The 23,491-nt window shown below is 46.7% G+C and overlaps 2 protein-coding genes across 14 annotated transcripts in view; one reads left to right on the top strand and one right to left on the bottom strand.

The window, feature by feature from the left end:
* FHIP1B (FHF complex subunit HOOK interacting protein 1B) overlaps positions 1-1,407 on the bottom strand; it is a 51,506-nt gene extending 50,099 nt beyond the window's left edge. For 7 of the 11 annotated variants that reach the window (XR_011388788.1, XR_011388787.1, XM_051823022.2 and 4 more), the window contains exon 1: positions 1,260-1,407. The gene's annotated coding sequence lies outside the window, so the exon portion shown is untranslated. Of the gene's footprint in view, positions 1-1,185 lie in introns of all 11 variants that reach the window. The other 4 variants (XM_070074354.1, XM_070074370.1, XM_070074347.1 and 1 more) reach the window with 4 other exon arrangements.
* Positions 1,408-1,497: 90 nt separating this feature from the next.
* CNGA4 (cyclic nucleotide gated channel subunit alpha 4) lies at positions 1,498-12,062 on the top strand. Of its 3 annotated transcripts, none has more exons than XM_002708575.4 (7): positions 1,498-1,608; positions 4,727-6,439; positions 6,568-6,669; positions 6,880-6,986; positions 7,252-7,897; positions 8,616-8,965; positions 10,951-12,062. In XM_002708575.4, the coding sequence occupies exons 2-7, from the start codon at positions 6,378-6,380 to the stop codon at positions 11,412-11,414; spliced, it is 1,731 nt and encodes a 576-aa protein (XP_002708621.1). In that variant the 5' UTR covers positions 1,498-1,608; positions 4,727-6,377; the 3' UTR covers positions 11,415-12,062. The 3 variants fall into 3 exon arrangements, with proteins under 3 accessions (XP_002708621.1, XP_051678984.1, XP_051678983.1); XM_051823024.2 differs by having other exon boundaries at positions 1,507-3,036; positions 6,210-6,439; XM_051823023.2 differs by having other exon boundaries at positions 1,507-3,036; positions 6,207-6,439.
* The last annotated feature ends 11,429 nt before the right edge of the window (positions 12,063-23,491 follow it).

Genomic DNA, 23,491 nt, shown 5'->3' with positions numbered 1-23,491 from the left:
CCTTTAAAGCATCAAAAAAAAAAAAAAAAATTACAGGGTATAGAGGGAGTGAACTGCAAAAATACAGGAGAAAATTTGCAGGGGTTGGTGGAAGAGTTCAGTATTTTGATAGTGATGATAGTTTCACAAATCTGTTTATATATCAAAATTCATCAAATTTTAAATATGAGCATTTTAAATTTCAAATGTACACTTTAAGTAAAAGGGGTGAACTGAATATAAATTTACCACAATAAAGTAGTTTTAAAAAAATCTAACCGCATGAAAAGGCAAGCAAGGCCACCTTATTTGGGAGCCTAAATATGTTGTTGTATGTGACAATCCATGTGGCCTGCACAGAAGGATAATTAGTACCTGGAAGTGGTCGGCCCAGTATAAATGACACCCATGAGAAGGAGCCACAGTTCAGCACAGGTAAGCAGCAACAGTGAAGCAAGGTTAGCCAGAAGCAGGTGATGAGAAAACAACAAACGTAGTCACAGCCAAAGAACCCTCAAGAGAGAGGGCAGCTGCAAGTCTACAGTCCAAAGGAGGAACTTGGAGGAACTGGGCTTCCAGTGACTCTATTGAAGACTGAACATCAAAAATGGTTCTTTATCACAGCTATTATTTTTCCATGATACCTTTTTTTTTTTTTTTTTTTTTTGTCCTCCAAAATATGAAGACTCCAAGAGAGCAGAGGAACCAAGTGCACAACGCTTCCGCCCAAGCTGTCCTACTCAGTCTAAAACTAACTGCTCTCACGGGACGGGACAGTCCATGCACGGAGGCCTCAGGACTAACCTCACACCTTTCCTTACCCAAGTCGCTCAAGCCTCACTCCCTCCTCTTTCTCTGCCTTCAACTGCCTCGCCGATTCACCGCCAATCCGCAGGTTCCCGCCTTTGCCCTCTACCCTCCTCCTCCTCCTCCTCACACAGGCCTCGCTCCCTCACTCTGGTGCCAGGGCTGTCTCTCACTTCTGCCGTCGGTAGCCCCAGCCCCTTAATGAGCCGTGCTTGCGACTCCCTTCCACTTGGCCCCCTCAGAAAGCAACCCAGCCACTCATATAACCAGCCATTCACCACGGCTCTTCACTTGGCCATTCACCCCTAGGCTCTTACCCTGCTCCCCCACCTCAGACACACACAGCCCCTCACCACCTGCCAGCCCCTCACCCTGTCCCTTCACAACCAGTACAGTTACCAAGCCCAGTGCCATCATTCCCCTTGTCCCTCATCGCCTCATGCGCCTCTCCTGGCTCGCCGGTCCATGCATACCGTCCGCTCACAGAACGCCGACCCGGCCAGGCCCTATCGTCGCGGTGCTGCTAGGTGAGTTCAGGCCGCCGCCATCGCTCCTCAGGCGCACCAGCCCCGCCCCGCCCCGCGCCACACGCACTCGCGCCCCCGCGCACTACACGTAACCGCCCAATGACGCACGACTGGGCAATGGCGTGCCAGCTCATTGGCTAAGCCCGGCCACAGCCGTCGCGTCAACGCTCGTTTCCTGGCAACGGCGGAGCGCAGGGGCGGAGTCGCCGACGGCGTTTCGAGGGAGGCGTACCGCTTCTCCCCTAGTTCCTCCCCTTCGCCCTGTAAATCCCGCCCCTCAGAAGGATTCCGGCGTGTAATAGGGGAAAAACTCTGGGAAGGCGGGGGTCCCCGGGGCGGGGGTGGAGCCTGGGGAAGAAAGGTCGAACCAGAGGGCAGAAGGCGGCACCTAAGCCGAAAAGCGACTTTTAGAGGCAGGGAAAGACCAGCAGGGCGGGGCTTAGGAGAGGGGTGGACCGGGAAGAGCCTGGGGCGAAAGGGGCGGAGTAACAGGTCCTGGGTGGTGGCTTAGAGAGGAAGAGTGGGCGTGAGAGGGGGCGTGGCTAACACCCAAGGGCAGGAGTTGAAGGGAGGAGTCAGAAGGTGGGCGGGGCCGTGGAAAAGCGGAGCCTTAGAGAGGACTGACTGCCAAGACTGCACCCTGTTGGATTCCACCTTAATAGTCTGGCAATGACCGCCTTTCTTTGGTACCCGCAGCACCCATGCACTGCACTGGTCGGTGACCCCTGGGCGCTGGCTTAGTCAAGAAATGTGGAATAAGTGCTCCATGTCAGGGTGGATTCCAGATAAATTAGAACTGGTCTGTGCCCTCCAGGACCTCAGCCCTCTAACCAGACACAATTAATTGCAACGTAGTGCAGTAAGTGATGTAGTATGGGGGCCATCTAGGAGGATAGCACTTAGCACGATGTGTGTGTATAGACTAGAGGATGAGGGAATGGATGGGTGAAGGAGCTTAGGGAAGATTTCCAGAAGATGCTGGCAAGAATAGACATACCAAGATGGCGAAACTGAAGTTTCAGATTACGTTCAAGGTTAAAGTATTGTGCCAATGTTAATAACCCTTTTTTAAGATTTATTTATTTAGTTGAAAGGCAGAGTTAACAAAGAGGCAGAGGCAGAGAGAGAGAGAGAGAGAGAGAGTCTTCCATCCACTGGTTCACTCCCCAAATGTCCGCAATGGCCAGAGCTGCGCCAATCCGGAGCCAGGAGCCTGGAGCTTCTTCCGGGTCTCCCACGTGGGTGCAGGGGCCCAGGACTTGGGCCATCTTCTACTGCTTTCCTAGGCCATAGCAGAGAGTGGGATTGGAAGTGGAGCAGCTGAGACTTGAACCGGTGCCCATACTGGATGCCAGCACCACAGGTGGCAGCTTTACCCACTATGCCATAGCACTGGCCCCCAATAACCTGATTTTAATCATTCTTTTATGGATCTGCAAGATGGTAACATTAGGGCAACAGGAATAAGGAATTTACAAGAACTTTCTGTATTTTTTGCAACATTTCTGTAAACCTAAAATTAACTCAAAAAAAGTATTTAGAAAGAAAAAAACAAGTGTAAGTTTCAGCATAAGTGATAAGCATTTACCAGGACAAAAAAGAATGAACAAAGTGGGGAGGGTATGGGGGTTAGCTCTGGGAGCTGCATTTGGTACAGTGTGTCTGGTGCCTGGGGAAGAAGCAGAAGAAATATTATGATACTGAAGATACCAGTGGACATCAGGTACTGGAGAGCTTTGTAGGCCATGTTAAGTGTTTAGATGTTATCTTTCAGATAATAGCTACAAAATATTTTATACACAGTCAAATTGATAGAGAGGCTTTGCTGCTAATGTAGAGAAGTGGACATGGAGACATTAGAAGGTAGATTACCAGAGTTTGAGTAGATGAATAAGAAAGGAAAATACGAGGGAGGATTAAAACCTGATGCTTGGCTTATATAAATTTAAAAACAGGTAAAATTAAAACTATGGTGTTAGAAGTCAGGATAGCAATTATCCTTGGGAAAGCATTGACTGACAGCAGAGCGAGGCTTCTGAGCCACTGGCAATATTCTGTTTCTTAATCGGAGTGCTGAGTACATGGGTGTGTTCACTTTGTGAAAATTCACCAAGCCTTACACTTAAGAAATGTGCACTTTTCTATGTTGTCTTTCTGTTCTGGATACTATGCTGTGTAACAAGCCACCCAAAACTTAGTGTTGTAAAACCATAGCCATTTTCTCATGCTCACAGATTCTGGGAATTGAGACAAGACATAACAGAAATGGCTTGTCTGCTACATGATGTCTGGAGACTCAGCTAGGAAACTTGAACACCTGGAGATGACTTGATCCTGGTGGCTGGGGTCGTGTGAAGGCTTCTTCAGTTACATGCCTGGGCTGGGAGTGTCAAACAAAGCTCCACAGGGGTCAATGTTGTGGCCTGGTCTGAGTTCTACCTGTTCAACTTCTGATCCAAAATTCTGCTAATGTGCATGGGAAGGCAGCAAAAGATGGCCCAAAAATGATGTGGCCCCTGCCACCCACATGAGAGAAAAGAATGGAGTTCTTCACTCCTGGCTTTGTCCTGGCCCAACCCTGGCTGTTGCAACCTTTTGGGGAGTGAACCAGCAGATGAAAGACCTCTCTGTCTCTCTTTCTTTCTCCTTCCCTCCCTCTCTCACACTCTGACTTTCAAATAAACAAGCAGATAAATCTTCAAAAAGAAAAAAGAAAAATAGGGCCTCACAAAGTAGTGGCTAGTTTCTGACAGGAAGCATCCTGGGCTGGAACTAGCAGACAGTAAGCATTGCAAGAGACCCAGCATGATGCTGCATGGCCCTTTATGATCTAACCTCAGAAGTCACACATCTCTCATTCCATACTCTTGGTTGAAACAGGGAGCAGTGATAAAGAATTTGTGGCTATGTTTATATAAAGCTATTTTTGTAAATGTTATACAATACTGGTCCTAGGGTTTTGGCTAAAAGGACAGAGATAGAGATTATAGCAGAAAAAGGATGTAAGAGGAGATAATAAGCCCAGTTATGGACCCAATGGGTTGAAGGTGACTGGAGGATGTTCAAATGGGGACTTCCAGTAAGCAGTTAGTCATGTAGTTCAGGGAGAGTTCTTGGGACCCATTAAATGGGAAAGGAAATCCTTTAGGTGGCTGATATCATCCAGAAAGAGTCAGGAGGGTGACAACAGAGTCTCTTTTTTTAAGATTTTATTTATTTACTTGAGAAGAAGAGTTATAGACAGAGAGAGGGAGAGACAGAAGAAGAGGTCTTGCATCTGCTGGTTCACTCCCCAAATGGCTGCAACAGCCAGAGCTGGGCTGGTCCAAAACTGGGAGCCAGGAGCTTCTTACAGGTGTCCCATGTGTGTGCAGGGGCCCAAGCACTTGGATCATCTTTTCCTGCTTTCCCAGGCCATCAGCAGGGAGCTGGATCAGAAGTTGAGCAGTCAAGACTCGAACTGGCTCCCATATAGGATCCCAGTACCTCAAGTGAATGCTTAACCTGCTATGCCACAGTGCCAGCTGCAACAACAGAGTCTTAAAAAACACCAGTAAAGAAGGGAGAGCAGAAGCTCTTATGAGAGATATTAAAAAGATGCAAACAAAAAATGTATAGTATCATAGAAGCCATGAGGAGAAAAAGGTTTAAAAATTAATTTCGGGACTAAATATATTTCTCCCAAGAAATTCCCTAAATACACAAATTGACCTTATCCCTTAGCTGAAAAACACTACACGGATTCTCAATTGTCATAAGGTCAAGTTTGATAGCATGCTGACAAAAGTCTCCCTTAGCTGGCCTTTACTCATCACTCAACCTCATCTTTCACCACTGCTCCCCTACCCCAGGTCCTCTTTAAAAATGTGCTCAGTTGATGTTCCCATGATCTCCCCTGTTTCTAATATCTTCAGGTCTTTGCATATACTCCGTGCACTCTGCCTCTAGTACTCTTCCCCCTATCATCTCTATACTTAACTTCTATTCATCCTACAGAACCCAGGCTCAGTTGGGCCCCTTCTTATGCACTTTAAGAGCTGTCTGTGTATGCATCTAATTGAGTACTCACCAGTATCCTGGCAATGATGGCCATTGTTCATTACCTGTGCACCTATTTCCCCTTCTAGACTGAACTTCTGGGGGTTGAGGGCAGGGAGTTTGTCTCATCCATCTTTTATCCCCAATATTAGAACAATTTAGCCTGCCACTTGGCAAGGAGTTCTGATTATAACTTGCTGAGAAAGATGATAGTAATGAAAGGGACAGGTTGAACAAGAACGGATAGGGGTTTTGTTTATTTGGGTGAGGGAGAGATTTCAGCATGTTCACAGAAAGGGAAAAGTAGAAAGAAGCTGAGGATCCAGAAAACACGTGAAATAGCTGGTGGGATCAGGCACCAGAGGCAACAGGAAGAGCACATGGACTAAAGCACCACAGAAGGCTCCCGTCATACCATCCAATGGGAAGGAGGTCATAGGGATGTGGATGTCCATGAAGACACAGATAATGAAAACAGAGCTCACATCTGATGTGAGAGGGATCTCCTTGTCTCTGGAGACTAGTTCAGCACCTCACACATATGAGCCACTCAGTAAACACTTGTTAAGTCAATTAGTAATGAAGGCCAAGCAGATAACTTGCATATAGTAAAACAGAGTGAGCGTCAGAGCCTACACTGGAATCTACATCTCCTGAACTGTAGGGTCCCCATGTAGCTCAGCTTGGGGTACAGGAAGTGAAAGAGGAAGACAGAAACAAGGCCCAGGCTTCCATCAAGCATGCACACCCCACCCTCTCTAGAGATCTCATTAGAGGTGTTTAGCTCTGCAGGTGTTAAGTTCAAGTCCTAGGAGACAGGGCAGGCACTGAGATACACTGCCTCCACTGTTTCAGTAGCTGCTAGCCCTAGATGTGTTGCTAAGAGCTTCCAAGACAGAGCAGTCACAGCATTAGCCTCAGGAAAGCCTCTTCCAAGCAGTCAGGCACTAATCCTCACCTCCGGAAACTACCTGCTGGCAAAGAGGCCAAAAGATACCTGACACCCCAGCACAAGACCACAGAACCATGAGCCAGGACAGCAAGGTGAAGACAACAGAATCCAGCCCACCTGCCCCTTCCAAGGCCAGGTGAGAATTCTTGGTCCCTGGTGTTGCGTCTGTCTACTTCTTTTGATGGAACCTCATTCCATCTCTTGATGCCTCCTCCAGATACAATCACAGCATTGAATGTCTGCCAAATTCCTTCTTGCCCACAGGAAATCACTGCCTGTCCTAGACCCATCAGGAGACTACTACTACTGGTGGCTGAACACAATGGTCGTCCCAGTAATGTATAACCTCATCATCGTCATCTGCAGGTTTGGCAGGGGTGCTAAGGGGCCTTAAGTGACCATGAGGCATAAGAAAATGAGGCAGAAGTGGGGGGTGGGGCTCAAAAAATGTGCAGGACCCAAAAGAAGGTTGGGTACCAGTGGCAGGGCCCAAGACCTAGTGCTGAGAGGCTGAAGGGGACAGAGTGTTATACAGAGGCTGCCCTTAAGTCAATACCTCCTGCCCCTGCCCTACAGAGCCTGTTTTCCCGACTTGCAGCATGGTTATCTGGTGGCCTGGTTTGTTCTGGACTACATGAGTGACCTACTGTACCTACTGGACATCATAGTGCGCTTCCACACAGGTCAGCGAGCCCCTAGGACTGACCCTTCTTCAGTCTTCCCTTCCTTAGAGAACTTCTTAGTAACAAGGGACTCCTGTTTGCCTCCTCCTTCCCCCATGACATCACTCTGTGCTTGATGACATCCCCCTGTTCATCCCAGAAGTCCTGGGGCAGTAGCCTCCTCCTCTTCCTGTCTTTGTGACTGTCTCCCTGTTCTACCCTGGCCTGCCCACTGTCACCCACATTAATCACAGCCTGTCCCTTTCTCACCCCCACCCCAACCCAGGCTTCTTAGACCAAGGCATCCTAGTAGTGGACAAGGGGAGGATCGCGAGTCGCTATGTCTGCTCCTGGAGCTTCTTGCTGGACCTGGCTTCCCTGGTGCCCACGGACCTGGTCTACCTGCGGCTGGGCCCACACACACCCACACTGCGGCTGAACCGCTTTCTCCGGGTGCCCCGCCTCTTTGAGGCCTTTGACCGCACGGAGACACGCACAGCTTACCCCAACGCCTTCCGCATCGCCAAGCTGATGCTTTACATTTTTGTCGTCATCCACTGGAACAGCTGCCTGTACTTTGCCCTGTCCCGGTACCTGGGCTTCGGGCGTGATGCATGGGTGTACCCGGATCCTGCGCAGCCTGGCTTTGAGCGCCTTAGGCGCCAGTACCTCTATAGCTTCTACTTCTCCACGCTGATCCTGACCACCGTGGGCGACACGCCACTGCCAGCCCGGGAGGAGGAGTACCTCTTCATGGTGGGCGACTTCCTGCTGGCTGTCATGGGTTTTGCCACCATCATGGGCAGCATGAGCTCTGTCATCTACAACATGAACACAGCAGATGCAGCTTTCTACCCGGACCATGCGCTGGTGAAGAAGTACATGAAGCTGCAACATGTCAACCGCCGGCTAGAACGACGAGTTATTGACTGGTGAGAACGAGGGCATCCAGACCGGGACACAGAGAACCTATGGGACCTGCCCAGTGGGTCAGACGAGGCAGTCAAAATATGACAGCCATTGGTGGGTCTGCTGGGTGGGCTTGGAAAGAAGTGTCCTCCACTAAGAGAATCTTAGGAGAGAAGTGGCTAAGAGACTGATAGGGAGAGGGACTCTTGCACAAGGAGTGATAATATGGGCACCAGGGAATAGAAACTGCTATTGCCTGGGAGGAGTTAGAAGGTTCTGGAAGGAAGAAATGAATGGAGAAGAGCAGTGCACCCAGGGAATGGCCCATAACCAGATTGTTGACCATATCATGATTCTCTATCCTGTGGACTGAACTAGAGGAAGTGTTGTGAAGTTGGGGAGCCAAAGCAAAGGATCTCTTGGGAGGATGGGGGCTTGGTGGCTGGAATAGCTATAGTGGGAGTGGTATAAGAATTGCTGATTATTAGGTAAGGTAGAGCCTGACAGGAGTTAAAGGGTATCTTAATCACTGCCAAGTGGTGAGACTTTCATGCCCTAGGTGAAGTAGACGAGCTCAAAACACATCAGTGACCAGGAAAGGAGGTAAGTCTCAGGTTCTCCCATGACCACTGTGAGAGCTCAGTGTGGTTGGGCTGTTGACTGAAGCTGAGCTGATGGAAGGAGTGAAGAAGGTCCTCACATTGGAGACTGGTACAGAAATGGCACTGTGCTTACCCACAGGTACCAGCACCTGCAGATCAACAAAAAGATGACCAATGAAGTAGCCATCCTACAACACCTGCCTGAGCGGCTGAGGGCAGAAGTGGCTGTGTCTGTACACCTGTCTACTCTGAGCAGGGTACAGATCTTCCAGAACTGTGAAGCCAGCCTGCTGGAGGAGCTGGTGCTGAAGCTGCAGCCCCAGACCTACTCGCCAGGAGAATATGTATGCCGCAAAGGGGACATTGGCCGAGAGATGTATATCATCCGTGAGGGTCAACTGGCCGTGGTGGCAGATGATGGTGTCACACAATATGCTGTGCTGGGGGCAGGGCTCTACTTTGGGGAGATCAGCATCATCAACATCAAAGGTGAGCATCCTAGCATGTGTACTGGGAACAGGGCTAAGGAGGGGGATGCAGAGAGCAGAACCCAGTGCTGGGACCAGATGGTACTGCAGAACCTATGGGTTAAGGAGTTACCTGAGTCATCAGAGGGCTTAGGAAAGGAGCAGGACATGGAGGATCTGTTCCCTGAGGGGAAGCTGAGCCAAATTAGTGAGCAGGGTGGGTCCTTGGAAGAGAGAGTAGACATGCTCTGTAAGTGTTGACCTGAGTGAGACACCAACATGCCAGTGGGAAATGAAGGAGATAATAATAATAATAATAGCTAAGGTTTATGACTTGTATACTCTATGCCCCTTTCTAACTGCTTCACATGTATCAACTCATTAGATTTTCACAGCAGTTCTGTAGGATGAACACTGTCTTTGTCCCCATTTCAAAGGTAAGGAAATCCAAGTTCAGGAAGGTTTGATAATTTGTCCAAGGTTCACAAGTAATAAATAAACATTGCTCAGATCAGTATGAGGAGCAAGTTTCTCATGGCCAAGTGGAAAGAAAGGTCAAGGAGAAGAACTTCCCACTTACTAACTGTCAACTCCAGGCTAGGCCTGTATAAAAGGAGTCATTATGCCTAATCACAGGTAAAGAACCTGAGGCTATGGGCAAAGGAAAACCTGGAAAGAGGGTAAGCACATTATCACCAATTGAAGCTAGGTGGACAGGAGACAGGTTCTCTCACATCTGTCTTCCAACAGTCACCCGCCCCCCTACACACACCAGCTCCACATCCTGGTCAGCTTCTGTCTGCTTGACTTTGGACAAGTCACTTCCTTTTTTAGGCCTCAATTTCTTCACCTTTCCAATGAGGATAATATTTAAAACAAAGAGTTATTTGGGAGATTAAATGAGCTACATGAGTGAAATACCAAGCACAGTGCCTGGCACATAGCAAGTGTTCAACAAAGGGTAGCTCATTTTCCCTTTTCTAAGTTCCTTCTAGTTGGGGCCAGCACTGTGGCATAGAGGGTGAGGCCGCTGCCTGCAGTGCAGGCATCCCACGTGGGCGCTGGTTTGTGTCCCGGCTGCTTCACTTCTATGGCCTCAGAGAGTGGTGGAAGACGACCAAGTCCTTGGGTTTCTGCACCCATGTGGGAGACTTGGAGGAGGCTCCTGGCTTCAGGCTTCCAATCAGCACAGCTCTGGCCATTTGTTGCCAATTGGGGAGCGAGCCAACAGATAGAAGATATTCTCTCTCTCTCTCTCTCTCTCTCTCTCTCTCTCTCTCCCCCCTCTCTATCTCTGCCTCTCTTTCTCTCTGTGTGTAACTCTGGCTTTCAAATAAATAAATCTTTGAAAAATTCCTCCTAGTTCTGAGACACTGAAGGGTTCAGCCTAACCTACCTCCCTGCCAAACTCCACCAACATTCATTTAAAATGCAAATAAAGTCATATAGCTCTCCTGCTTAAAATGTGTCTATAGTTTCCCACTACCCTCAGCATCAAGTTTGAATGCCTTGCCATGACTTCTAAGGCCTGGCAAGCCCTGGATCTTACCTCTCTCCATTCTCTCCACATCCTGAACTTAAGCCACTCAGAACTGCTGATTTCTAAATCCACCCGACTCTTTTCTACCTCTCTTCCTGTGCTCAATGCTCTTCCTTCTGGCTAGGCTTCCTTCTCCCTACACCCTCCCCCTCTTCTTCTCCTTAACTCCTACTCAGCTCAGGCATCCCTTCCTCCAGGCTTTCCTAAATCCCTGCCTTACAGCTTGGTAGCAGCTCTTTGCTTTTCTTCCCACAGTACCTGATGCCTGTGTCTATCCACCAGTCAGTCTGTCATGGCACTCTCCCATTATATGTCTATCTCCTCTAGACTATGAATTCTAGGCAGGTCAGTGATACCCACCAAGCACAGAACAGAAAAGGGCTCAGAACCACAAGCAAGGAGGCGAGAATCCTGGTTCCTTGCACCCCTGTTAATTATCCTCCTATCTGTCTGCCAATGGGCCACAGGGAACATGTCCGGGAACCGCCGCACAGCCAATATCAAGAGCCTGGGTTATTCAGATCTGTTCTGCCTGAGCAAGGAGGACCTGCGGGAGGTGCTGAGTGAGTATCCACAAGCCCAGACCGTCATGGAGGAGAAGGGCCGTGAGATCCTGCTCAAAATGAATAAGTTGGACGTGAATGCCGAGGCAGCTGAGATTGCCTTACAGGAGGCCACAGAGTCCCGGCTACGAGGCCTTGATCAACAGCTTGATGATCTACAGACCAAGTTCGCTCGCCTCCTGGCTGAACTGGAGTCCAGCGCCCTTAAGATCGCTTACCGCATTGAAAGACTGGAGTGGCAGACTCGAGAGTGGCCAGTGCCAGAGGACCTGGCTGAGGCTGATGACGAGGGTGAGCCTGGCGAGGGGACTTCCAAGGATGGAGAGGGAAGGACTGGCCAGGAGGGACCCCTGGGCCCAGGGTTGTAGGAAAGCCTGACTACAGAAACTCTACCAGGCTGTCTGCTGGGTCACAGAGACAGGAATGAATTGGGCTGTAGAAGCCCAGCTAAAAATAGGAATGTAGCACATGCTCATCTCTCACTCTCCAGTACACCCACATAAATACCAAGTGCACATCCACATGCTGGCCTCAAACTGTGCATCCCATACACAATACTCTGGAGTTTCCATTCTCAGAGCACACATGCTTTTCACTAAACAGTTTTACACCAAGATAGCATATGCACATGTAGTCATGCACCTCCTAAATACACAAATGCTGACAGTCACACACCAACAGACATAAAGACACCCTACAGAGATGTGCACATGCTTGTGAAAACCCAAAAGCACACCCAGAGTCGTCTTTGTCTAAAAGGCTCTTCAAACGCTCCCTCATATGGGTGAGTCACAGTGGTACCCTACAAGTTACACTTCACTGAAGTATTTGCTTCCTCACTAAACATTTGTGGGGCTGGAAAGAAAAGAGAAAGCTGATGGTGGGCGAGGATGAATTCTATCTCAATTCTGAGTCACAGTGTCACATGAGCCGTGTGGTGGCTGGTGACTTGGATTCAGTGAGGCTGGGGGACTTGAAGAACTGAGCCAAAGAAAACAGGCTTGTGCATCACAGTGCTGTAAGTGTGTCTTCCTTATGAAATTCCATGGATATGTTGGATATATTCACATGCGCACCCTGGCCTTGCACCTTGCTCCTGAGTGTGTGTTCTGCATTCTGTGACCCTGAGGGATTTGATCCAGCTTGGTGGGCCAGAGGAGACACCTCAGCTTCTTTTTTCTTGCCCTTGCCCAGCTCTGGAACCTGGGAAAGCACTTCCCTGTGTTCAGGGCTGATTCCAGGGAGACAGTGGTTCTCAGGAGCATACCCTATTCTACCAACCCCATTGATGGGGCTGGCCTTGGTGCTGGCAGAAATCCAGCCTCTCTTCTTTGCATGGTGTTCCAAAATATAGAGTAGAGACTCAAGTCTGGGTGGAGTGGCATATCATGCTCAGGGACAATTAGAGACTAGTGCATTGGAAGTTTGGGGTAACTGTGGTGAGCCTGGAAGGAGGTCTAGGACGCACCACTTCAGTGCCTGCACGGCCTGGCCAGTCTTCAGGTCTACTCTGTGTCAAGTGGTGTTTCAAAATGTGCTCAGGACTTATTTTAAAGGTATACTGAGTAACGACCCTCTACTCTCAGGAGAGATTATCATGGTCATTGCACTTAAAAATGTTTTAAAACATGAAGTTACTTTGTGATAGTTATTTTGTGTTATCTTCCTCACAAAATTAAAGATTCATAAAGCTGACACTGGGTCTGAGTTTTTCATCTCTGTGTTCTCTGGGCCAATACTTTGCCTGGTACATAGTAAGTATCCAAATATATATTTGCTAATGAAAGAGAAGATAGTTGAAGAAGATGGAGGCTTTGTGTGCTGAAGGAAGATGTGTGTCAATTTCTGAGAGGTTTTTCTCCCATCTCTGCCCTCAAATCCTGTACTAGAATGGGTAGGAATGCCCTGAAAGCCATTTTGGTGGTATCCTATGAATTTAGGGAGCCGAGAGGGAAATTTCTGTGGATGCCCAGCAATGTACGTGACAGTCTTTAGCAAAGGCTCTCACAGAACACATGTCCCTCATACAAACCTGGCCTATGGCACAAGAAGGTAATAACAGGTTGCCTGGCATATTCTGGTTACAGAATCAAAACTCTTCTGTGGTCAGCTATACATTTTGCCCAAATACCTCTGCTGTTTCAGAGTAAGGAGATCAGATTCTGAAGCCCCCATACCCTCAGACACCTTAAAGATCAGCAATTCCAGAGTAGAGTCCTCTAGTTATGGGGCTATTTCCATCACTGGGTAAAGACAATGACAATTTGGGGTCGAGATGGGTAGAATTAGATCAATGTTGGCAGTTCCTGGAATAGCCAAGAGAAATGCAAATAATTTTATTCCAAAGAATATTAATATGTATTGAGCAGTAGGCTAAGGTAAGTGCTTATATGTGGCAGGGAGATTTATTGAAATGCACATTTGAAATTTTGTTCATGTTATCCCTCCTCCCATCATGAGAAAATATCTTTATCTTTGCATCTCCTAAATCTGAAGTTTTTCTAATTGAAGTGTTAAAAATAGAAATGACCAGGAACAGCATGCCCTGGATTGTGTTTGTGAAAGCGGGGGCTTCTAGGTTTTCACCCACAATTCACTTGGAGGTAAATTGTACCAGATTGTTTTCAAGGGCCCAAACTGTAAGAGGCAGAAGCTTCTGAACCTAAGAGGCGAGGAGATTCCCTAAGACCAAGCAAAGAAAGGAGGTTTTTGAGGGCTATGTTAGTTTTCTTTTGCTGCTGTAACATATTTTCCCAAATCTAGTAACTTGAAACAGCACCCATTGATTATCTCACAGTTCTGTGAATCAGAATTCCAGGCTTTTTCAGATCTTCCCAAGACTGACATCAAGGTGTCCACTGAACTGGGCTCTTAAGGTTGTGGGGAAGAACCTGTTTGCAAGCCCACTCAAATTATTGACTCAGCTCCTTTTGATTGTAAGGCCGAGGTCCTGATTTCCTTGACACGTGGCCCCTGCAAACCAACAAAGGCACAAAAAAACCTAAATGAAAGATCTCCACAAGTGAGATCCCAGTAGAAAGAACGGGTCATCAAAGAAGGAGGTACCTTTCTCTGAAGGGAGGAGAGAACTTCCACTTTGACCATGGCCTTGTCTAAATATGATCAGAGTCGGTGAACTCAGGGGGCTTCCATAGCCTTGGCAGCTCATGACAAGAGCCTAGGGTGATTACTGACGCCATAAACAAGAGTGTCAATTTGTTAAGTCAACAACAGGAGTCACTGTGCACTTACTCCTCATGTAGGATCTTTGTCCTTAGTGTGCTGTACATTGAGATTTAATGCTATAACTAGTACTCAAACAGTATTTTTCACTTTATGTTTCTGTGTGGGAGCAAACTGTTGAAATCTTTACTTAATGTATGCTAAACTGATCTTCTGTATATAAAGAGAATTGAAAATGAATCTTGATGTGAATGGAAGGGGAGAGGGAGTGGGAAAGGGGAGGGTTGCGGGTGGGAGGGACGTTATGGTGGGGGGGGGAAGCCATTGTAATCCATAAGCTGTACTTTGGAAATTTATATTCATTAAATAAAAGTTAAAAAGTTAAAAAAAGAAACAGTAAAAAAATTAAAAAAAATTTAAAAAAATCTCAATCTTCAAATCTCAGTTTTCAGCTTCTACTACCGGATTGACAAAGCCCCCTGCTTTTTAAATCTCATCTGATCAGGTTAGGTTCATCTAGATAATCTCCCTATTTTCAGGTCAGTTGATGATTAACGTTAAGTAATCTGCAAAGACCCTTTTGCTGCGCTCATGGAAATAACACCAGAAGCCAAAGGTAACAGGAGGTAGAGTTCTATCACAGAGTCTCTAGAGGAGGAAAGAAACCCAGACCCCACTTCTAGAGAGGGCCCAGAATAAGGAGCAGTAGGAGTTGGGTCTTTGAAAATGAGAGTGATCACCATGCTGGAGCAGGTTCTATAATCTCAGAGAAGTACACTGTAGGGGCATGCAGGCTTCAGCAAGGCACATGTCAGTATAACCAGTGTGGTTAGAAGACCAGAGCATGCTGGCACTGTGGTGTAGTGGGTAAAGCAGTGCTGGCATCCCATATGGGCGCTGGTTCATGTCCTGGCTGCTCCTTTTCTGATCCAGCTCTCTGCTATAGCCTGGGAAAGCAGTAGAAAATGGCTTCAGTCCTTGGGCCCCTGCATCCACGTGGGAGACCCGGAAGAAGCTCCTGGTTCCTCGCTTGGGATCAGTGCAGCTCCAGCTGTAGCAGCCATTTGGGGAGTGAACCAGCAGATGGAAGACCTTTCTCTCTCTCTCTGCCTCTACCTCTACCTCTACCTCTCTGTAACTCTGTCTTTCAAATAAATTAAATAAATCTAAAAAAAAAGACTTTTACTTATTTATTTGATAGGTAGAGTTACAGAGGGAGAAACAGAAAGGTCTTCTATCCACTGGTTCACTCCCCAAATGGCTGCAATGGCCAGAGCTGGGCTGATCCCAAGCCAGGAACCAGGAGCTTGTTCCGGGTCTCCCACACAGGTTCAGGGACTCAAGCACTTGGGCTACCTTCTATTGCTTTCCTAGGCTATAGCAGAGAGCTGGATTAGAAGAGGAGCAGCCAGGACAGGAACCGGTACCCATAAGGGATGCCAGCACTGCAGGCAAAGGCTTAGCCTACTATACCACAGCACCAGCCACAATGCCCATTTTTTTCACATACTGTTGTAGAATAATTTACAATATATTGCTATACATAGGTTATCCCTTTGGTTCTGATAACAATGTTGTGATGTCTAAGTGGTTATGATGCTCATTTTTCCAGACCATGAAACTGAAGCCCATAGGGCAATTAAAATACTAGATTTTATTTATTGAGAAGTTATTTTATACAAGATCCTGGGCTTAAGTGCCTTGTCTCAACTAACCCTTACAACTGTCTGAGGTAGATGCCATTACTACTCCATTTTGAAATGAGGAAACTGAAGCTCTGGAATTAGATAACTTTACAATATCACAGGGCTCCTAAATCATGTGGAATGAAACCCAAGTCTGTTACGCTGGTTCATTAAAGAAAATATGGAAAGATACTACCTCAAATTGAGGCCAAAGCCGGGAAAGTTCCTTTCTCGAGGGTGCCTGTTGTGAGCCGTAACTGTGGTAACCAGGGGAGAAGGAGCCAGTTTCTGAATCACTGGCAAGGTTGCCTAGTGTGCTGGAGGGTGATCTCCAGGCTGCAGGCGAAGACAAGAGACCACCCACTGCTCTGGAGGACAGCTACCAATTGCAGCTCCCCGATCTGTACATGTGCAGCTGTGAGCAGTGGGCAGGAATTTTGGAGACACTGCTGGATTGCTTCAGGGACAGCAAGGCTGCTCAAAGTCCCTCCTGCTGAGAGACCAGCTGCTTCCAGTTCAGCCCTTCTCCTTCCCACAGGACCTAGGGCCTCCCTTACTTCTCTCTTTGGGTCATGACCCCAGGATACCTCAGCCTGGCCATGATTTGGGATGTACACCCCTTCTCTGAGTGTTCCCAGTTAGTTACTCCCTGCAAGAAACTTCTTCAGCCCACTGCCACACCCAACCTGCCTCACCCTTTTCTTCCACTGAAGACAGAGGAAATAAAGTATCAGAGCTGGGGAGGGGCTGGATTCTAGTTTGGGGATGAAGCTAGGGTTTGGCTTGAGGTTAGGCTCAGAGATAGATTGTCAAGCTGGGTTAGAGTTGGGCCCAGAGTTATGGCTCACGTCAGAGCAAGTATTAAAGTACAGCACATGGAGAAGAGCCTGTACTTGGAGCCAATCAGAGCTCTGAAACATCACTTATTAGCTGGGAACTTTCACCCATTTTCATAAAAATCTTTCGGGGTTGTTGCGAGAAATGCTTAGAGAATTAAAATGTAAATGAGATAATTAATGTAAACTTCCCACCAGTGCCTGGCAGATAGCAATTTCTTCCTTTAAAATTTTTAATTATTTACTTAAGAGAAAAGTAGAAATAGCACTCCCATCTGCTGGTTTACTTCCCAATGTCCCACACTGAGAGGGAGCAGAAGGGGCAAATCAGAGAACTTGGAACTCAGAATAGGTCTCCCGTGTGTGTGGCAGGAACTCAATTACTTGAGGCATTGCCACTCCTTCCCAGGGTGTGCATTCACAAGAAGCTGGAGTCAGGTGCTAAATCCAGGTATCAAACCCCTTAACTCTGATATAGGGTGCAGGCCTCCTAATAGCTAGGCCAAATGAATGGAAGCTATATCTGCCACACACGTTCCTGTCTCAGCAGTCGTGCCTTTGCTCTGGTCGTCCAGTCCTGCCTGGCCCAAACCCTTGGCTGGTAACTCCAGGACTGGCCAGCAGAGGGCGGAAGGCACTCCTTCCCACCCTTCCAGCTCCTTCCAGGCCACAGGATTGCCCTGCTTTGAAAAACTGACAGAACATTCAGGAAGAAATGGAAACTTAGGTACAGGTAATGATGTTGGGGAATCCTGATCACAACTGTTCTGTAAAACTCTTGTTTAGGTATTTTCACAAGGACTGATAAATTAGCAGTGATACTGACGGAAAGCACTGAGGAAGTTGTTCCAAATCAGACTAAAGCTGCCTTGTTGAAGCAGCACCAATTGAATAGATGGGAACATTCAGGATTGCCCTCCCCGTGGACTGAAAATTCCTTGTGTTTTCTCCCAGAGAACACATGGATCCAGAGGCCCATGGATCCTCTGTGTGTCTGACACTGCTGTTCCAGCTCTGTGCCTCTGCCCATTGTTCTCAGGCTTTCCGTTCAGCAGGTCCAATGGGGGCCCCAGAAGTGAATAACTTGGGTGCCTTCTTTGAAGCCCTCACTCCAAATGACTTTCCTTTGGCTTCTTTAACCCTCAAGATAGACCCTGACCTGGAAGACCCAGGCCACTCTTGGCCCACCTGTGATGGCTCATGTCTAAAACCAAGTATGACCATCTGGCCAGAGCTAGCTCCTGGGTGTGTGCATTGGCTCTCCTCCAGCACAAGCCCCAGGGACCTAGAAGCCAGCCCTTTCCTTGGTTTCTTTTCTCCTTCCAACATCTCTGTCTGTTCTGGCTCCAGTCTGCCTGCCTTCTCAGCCTGATCTCTTTGTTTAATTATCCCAAGAGAAGGGCCTACTGCGTAGGCAGGGAATGTGTGGGCAGGAGCTTAGCACAAACACGTATCTGCACATCATAGAAATGCAGAGAAGAGAGAGAGCCTTGAAAGATGTGAGGAGATGGTGCCCTAATCAAACACAGTGGGAGGAGCTGGGCAGGTAGGGAAATGGGCAAGCTGGACAGCCCAAGGACTTTGCTGTGGCTGGCTTCTCTCCTACCTCTGGATCTCAGCTGCATGTGCATGCGTCCATCCAGTGATGCTGGAGGCAGAGTCCATTGTATGACCTCCAGGCTACCGTGTGTTTGATCTCTGGGTCTGCTGAGTGAAGAGCTGGTATTTTGTAGATCTGCAAGCTACCTAGAATAAGCAATACCTTAAAAAGCAAGTTATCTGGTTATGCATTAGGCACCATAGTCTCCTCTCTGTGGTTGTTTTCCCTGAACGTTTACTGAAGGGTTATTTAAATGTTCCCCTCTTATCTCAGTTGTGATATAAGATATTGAAAGAAGGATCATGTGCCCACACTTGGGCTGGTGGAGCAGTGGTATGGTATGGGTGATTGAGACTTCCCCAAGGGTAAGGTAAATTGTTCAAACTGTAAGAATCAAGTTAGGTGTTCCAGAAACCCACTACAAAAACACAAAGCAAAACATAACAAAGGCCTTAGTAGGTCTAGCCTTGAGTTAGAAAGACAGCCTTCCCCAGATGGAAGCTGGTCCTCCTTCATGTCACCTTGCTCTTGCTGCCTTGCCCTGTTAACTTTCTTGTTCTGGGACACAAATCCAGGTCTCTCTCTGATGGCTGCCCATGTGGACTTTGTCATGCCCTCTTTGCTCTGATCTAAAGCCTCCCAGATTCTGTGCCCTGAGCAATTCCATTCCCTCCAAATGCTGGCTTATGCCTGGCATCGATGGGATTTCCTGATTTTGAGAAATGAGCACTGTATTTCATTCCCTCTTTCTGGTGAGGGCTCTCTTCCTGGTTTACAGGAAGCTGCCCTTTTTTCTATGTCCTTACATGGCCTTCCCTCTGTGCATGGTGGAGAGAGGGAGAGAACAATGGGGTGGGAGGGAGGGAAATACAGAAAGAGATTGATTTAGCACTTCTTCCTTTTCTTATAAGGACACTCATCCTATTGGATTAGAGACCCACTTCTATGATCTCATTTAATCTTAATTACCTCCTCAAAGGCTCTTCCTCCAAATACAGTCACGAAAGCAGGATCAGACCCTTGGAATACAGACAAAAAAAAGGACAATCACAAGACATAGAATTGTAGTAACTGTGAGAATCACTGTATTGAGAAGTTACAAAAGCACACTGAAGAGATCCCTAACCCAGACTGATGGTGTTAAGAGCTTCAATGGAGTTTAGTTTTCTGGAACTTCTTTTCCAAGACAAGCAAACATTTATATCCTTTGATGTTCTTTGAACATTCTCTCAATTCCTATTATTACTACAACCAGCAGTCCCCTAAAAATGGTCTATCCTCTGTAGACAATATGGTTTCTCATCCCCCCACAACTCACATAGCACACACTAGGGGTCCTGGGCTCATTCTAACTCTTCTCTCCTAATAGACCCCTGCTCCTCAAACCTCAATTGATTCGTTGTGCTACCTACCCTCCTGCCTTACTCATGGATGACAACTATAAATCTTCAGGAGCCCACCCACTACTCATTTTAGCCTTTGCTCCCCCCCCCCAATCCTTTCTTCTCCAAAACCAGCTGAGGTTTCATGGTCCATTATCTCACCCTTGTCTCTTTTATTTACTATCATATACTCCTAATAAAATTCCAGCACTGGATAAACTTAACCATCAACATTCTCCATGCTTGCATCCAACTAGCTGAGCTCTGCTGGAGAAACTGACACCACTAGAAAATCATGGTCATCAATACTCAAGTGAGTTCTCTATATATTCCTATCGCCTCATTATATTTCTCTAGTCTCCAGTTTCCTTCTCCTATTATATACAGTTTTCTTAAGCCACATTGACTCTTTTTAAAAAAATTTATTTATTTGAAAGGCAGAGTTACAGAGAGACAGAGAGACAGAAACAGAGAGAGAGGGAGAGAAGGAGAGGTTGGAGAAGAGAGGGAGAGAGAGAGAGAGAGAGCAAGCTTCCATCTACTGGATCACACCCCAAATGCCCACAATGGCCTGAGCTGGGCCAATCCAAAGCCAGGAGCCAGGAGCTTCTTCCGGGTCTCCCATGTGGATGTAAGGGCCCAAGGACTTAGGTATTTTCTAATGCTTTCCCAGTCCATAGTAGAGAGCTGGATTGGAAGTGGAGCAGCAGGGACTCCAACAGATGCCTATATGAGATGCCAGCATTGCATGCAGCAGCTTTACCCACTATGCCACAGTGCCAGTCCTCCATGCTGCCTCTTAAGCTTTCAATCACCCCCCCACACACACACACACACACAGATCTCCAGCTTCAAAAGGAAAATAGGAATTATCAGACAGTAACTCCCCATCAAATCTACAGTCTGTTATTTTTGTCAAGATGTTGGTTAGGTTGCTATGACGATAGAGGGAAAACTATGCAGGGACATAAGATTGTAGTTTCTTCTTCCTGCAGAAAACCCAGGGAGGGTACTGTGATTTGAATGCTGAATACCTGCCAAATGTTTGGTTCCCAGGTGGCACTACTGGAAGGTGCTGGAATCTTTAAGAAATGTGGGGCCTAGAGGGAGGTGTTCAGGCCATGGTGGGTGTACCCCTGAAAGGCAGTTCTTTCCAGAGGGTTATTATAAAAGACTGCTTGTCCAACTCCTTCCCGCTCCTGCACCTGCTACTTTCTCTGCTTCCTGTTTGCCTTTTATGCTTCCTCCACAAGTGCTCTGCCATCCACCCTGGGGCCTTCACTAGAGTTTGGACTTTTTTTTTTTTCTCTACAGCTGTGAGCTAAATAAAATCTCTTTCCTTCATAAGTAGTTTGTCTTTGGTATCTTGTTGTAGTAACAAAAGCTATTACAGATGGTAAAACGATTGGACAATAAAGGAGGACCTCTTGTCACTCTGCCATCCCTGGTGTGTTGCTCTTCCTGTGTAATCAGATGGGCTTTACCCTTAAATTCACAATCAGCCTGAAGCAGAAAAGAGGACAGACTTCTCTCCTTTAACACCTTGATTTGGAAAATACAGTTTTCACTTCCACCCACAGCCACTTGCCTGTCATAAAGCCACACTTGGCTGTACAAAAAGAGAAAAACAAAACTAGAGCATATTGGAATATCGTTGTCATCTGGTTGGCTTAGCTATGATTTTTCATCTACAAGCATCCTCTTCTACTAACTGCCTGTTACAATTGAGATTGAATCTCTACCAAACGCTAGGACCCTCCCTTCCTGCTCTGGATTCCATGTCTCACTTCTCAGGAACATTGCCTTATTAATTAACCATTCTCTCTGTGTCTTTAATCTTTCTATATATTCTAGTAGTTCTATCAGCAAAAATAAATAAATTCTGGTCCTCCAATCCTTAAAAATATATTTCCTTCCTCATCCACCTCTAGAGAGTTCTCCCTGCTTTCTTTTCCTTAATAATTATACTTCTAAAGCATCTGCCTGAAGTCACTCAATCTATTTCCTCCCATCATATTCAATTTTCAATACATTCACTCTTCGGCCTCAGCAATCTCACAAAATAGCTTTTGCCTGGTTTCCAAAGATCATCAGGTCACTAAATTCAGAGCCCTCTTCTCAGTCCTCATTTTCTCAATGCAGGAGCATCATTTCAATGAGTCCATCACTCTTTCCGTGAGCCTCTTTTCCTTTTGCTTCCATGCTGTTTCTCTCCTTTTCATCCTCTCTCTCTGTCTGTTCCTCTAATTCTTTTATGGGCTTGTCTTTCTCTATACAGTCTTTAAACAATGGTCTTCTCCAGAAATCTGACCTGGTCCCTATTTCTGCATATTCTACACACTCTCCTTCATTCTGTGGTTTGCATTATTTCCTACACAAGCTGTGTACTCAGATTTCTTCTGGAATTTCTTCTTAGATGTCTAATTGGCATCTGAAACTTAACATATTCACGACAGAACAGATTTGCTTGTGGGAGTTGCTCTCTGCTAGTTACTATTTTCTCTGTTTGGTTGAAGTCAAGGTTATTTATTTTATTGAGAGTGAAGGGAGAGTGTGTGTGTGTCAGGATGGGAGACTGAATTAGAGATTTTATGAGTCCAGAAAATTTGAGAAAAAATACTGTGTAAAATGGGAAAAAGAAGGTGATTGAAGAAATTTAGTAAGACTTCTACTGTGGGATGCAGAATTGTATGAGCTGAATCCTGATTTCTAAAATTGCTGACTTTGAATTCTGGCTCTTTCACCTAGTAGCTTTGTGGCCTTAGGAAAGTTACTGAAACACTCTCTCTCTCTCTCACTCTGTCAGTTTTTTCATCTAAAATCACGGTTAGTGACATTGGGCCTGTATTTATAGTTCCCTATGAGGAATAAATGCAATTAAGGGTAACGTGCCTGGAACACAGTAGGTGATCATCATACAGTTGCTACCCAGTTACCAGAAATCTTACTAATTTTTATTTCCTCCTTCCCCATTACCCTCTTCATGCAAACCATTTAAATTTGGCTTTTACCCTCCTAAAGAGATCTGAGAGGCCAGAGTTGTGGTGCAGCAGGTTAAGCTGCTGTTTACAAGCTTACATCCCATATCAGAGTACCAATTTGAGTCCCAGCTCTTCTGCTTTCAATCCAGCTCCTTGCTAACATGTCTGAGAAAGAAGCTGATGGCAAGTTCTTGGGCCCTGTCACGCATGTGGGAGACCCATATGGAGTTCCTGGTTCCTGGCTTTGGCCTGATCCATTTCTCTACTATTGCAACCAACTGGGGAGTAAACCAGCAGATAATTGATCTCGGTCACTCTGGCTTTCAAATAAGTAAATAGATCTTTAGAGAGAGAGAGAGAGAGAGAGATCCTGAATCCATCCTTTCTACCACTTTCATAACTTTAGTTCAAGCCACTGTCACCTCTCACCTGAATGACTCTTATGCAGTCCCATTAGTGTTGCCCCTTGAGTTGCTTTCCACACAGCTGCCACTGCAATCTTGCCAAATCTTTCTAAATCTTAACAGATTTCCTGTGTTCCCACTTCTTCCTAGCCTGGTTTGCAAAGGTCTGCCTTTGCTGCCTCCTGATTGGAAGGAGCATTATTCTTCTACTAATTCTGTAACATCCACTTAGTGGCTTCAAACAACACCTGTTTGTTAACTCACAGATCCGTTGGTTAGAAATCTACATGGTGTGGCTGGGTTTTGTGCCCAGGGTACCACAACATGTCAGCCAGACTGAATCATGTTCTAGAGGAGTGGGGAATGACTGACAG

This window comes from Oryctolagus cuniculus, chromosome 1 (genome assembly GCF_964237555.1).
Source record: "Oryctolagus cuniculus chromosome 1, mOryCun1.1, whole genome shotgun sequence".
Lineage (NCBI taxonomy): Eukaryota > Metazoa > Chordata > Mammalia > Lagomorpha > Leporidae > Oryctolagus > Oryctolagus cuniculus.
Note: the sequence above shows the minus strand (reverse complement) of the source record. Positions and strands in the feature narration are given on the sequence as shown.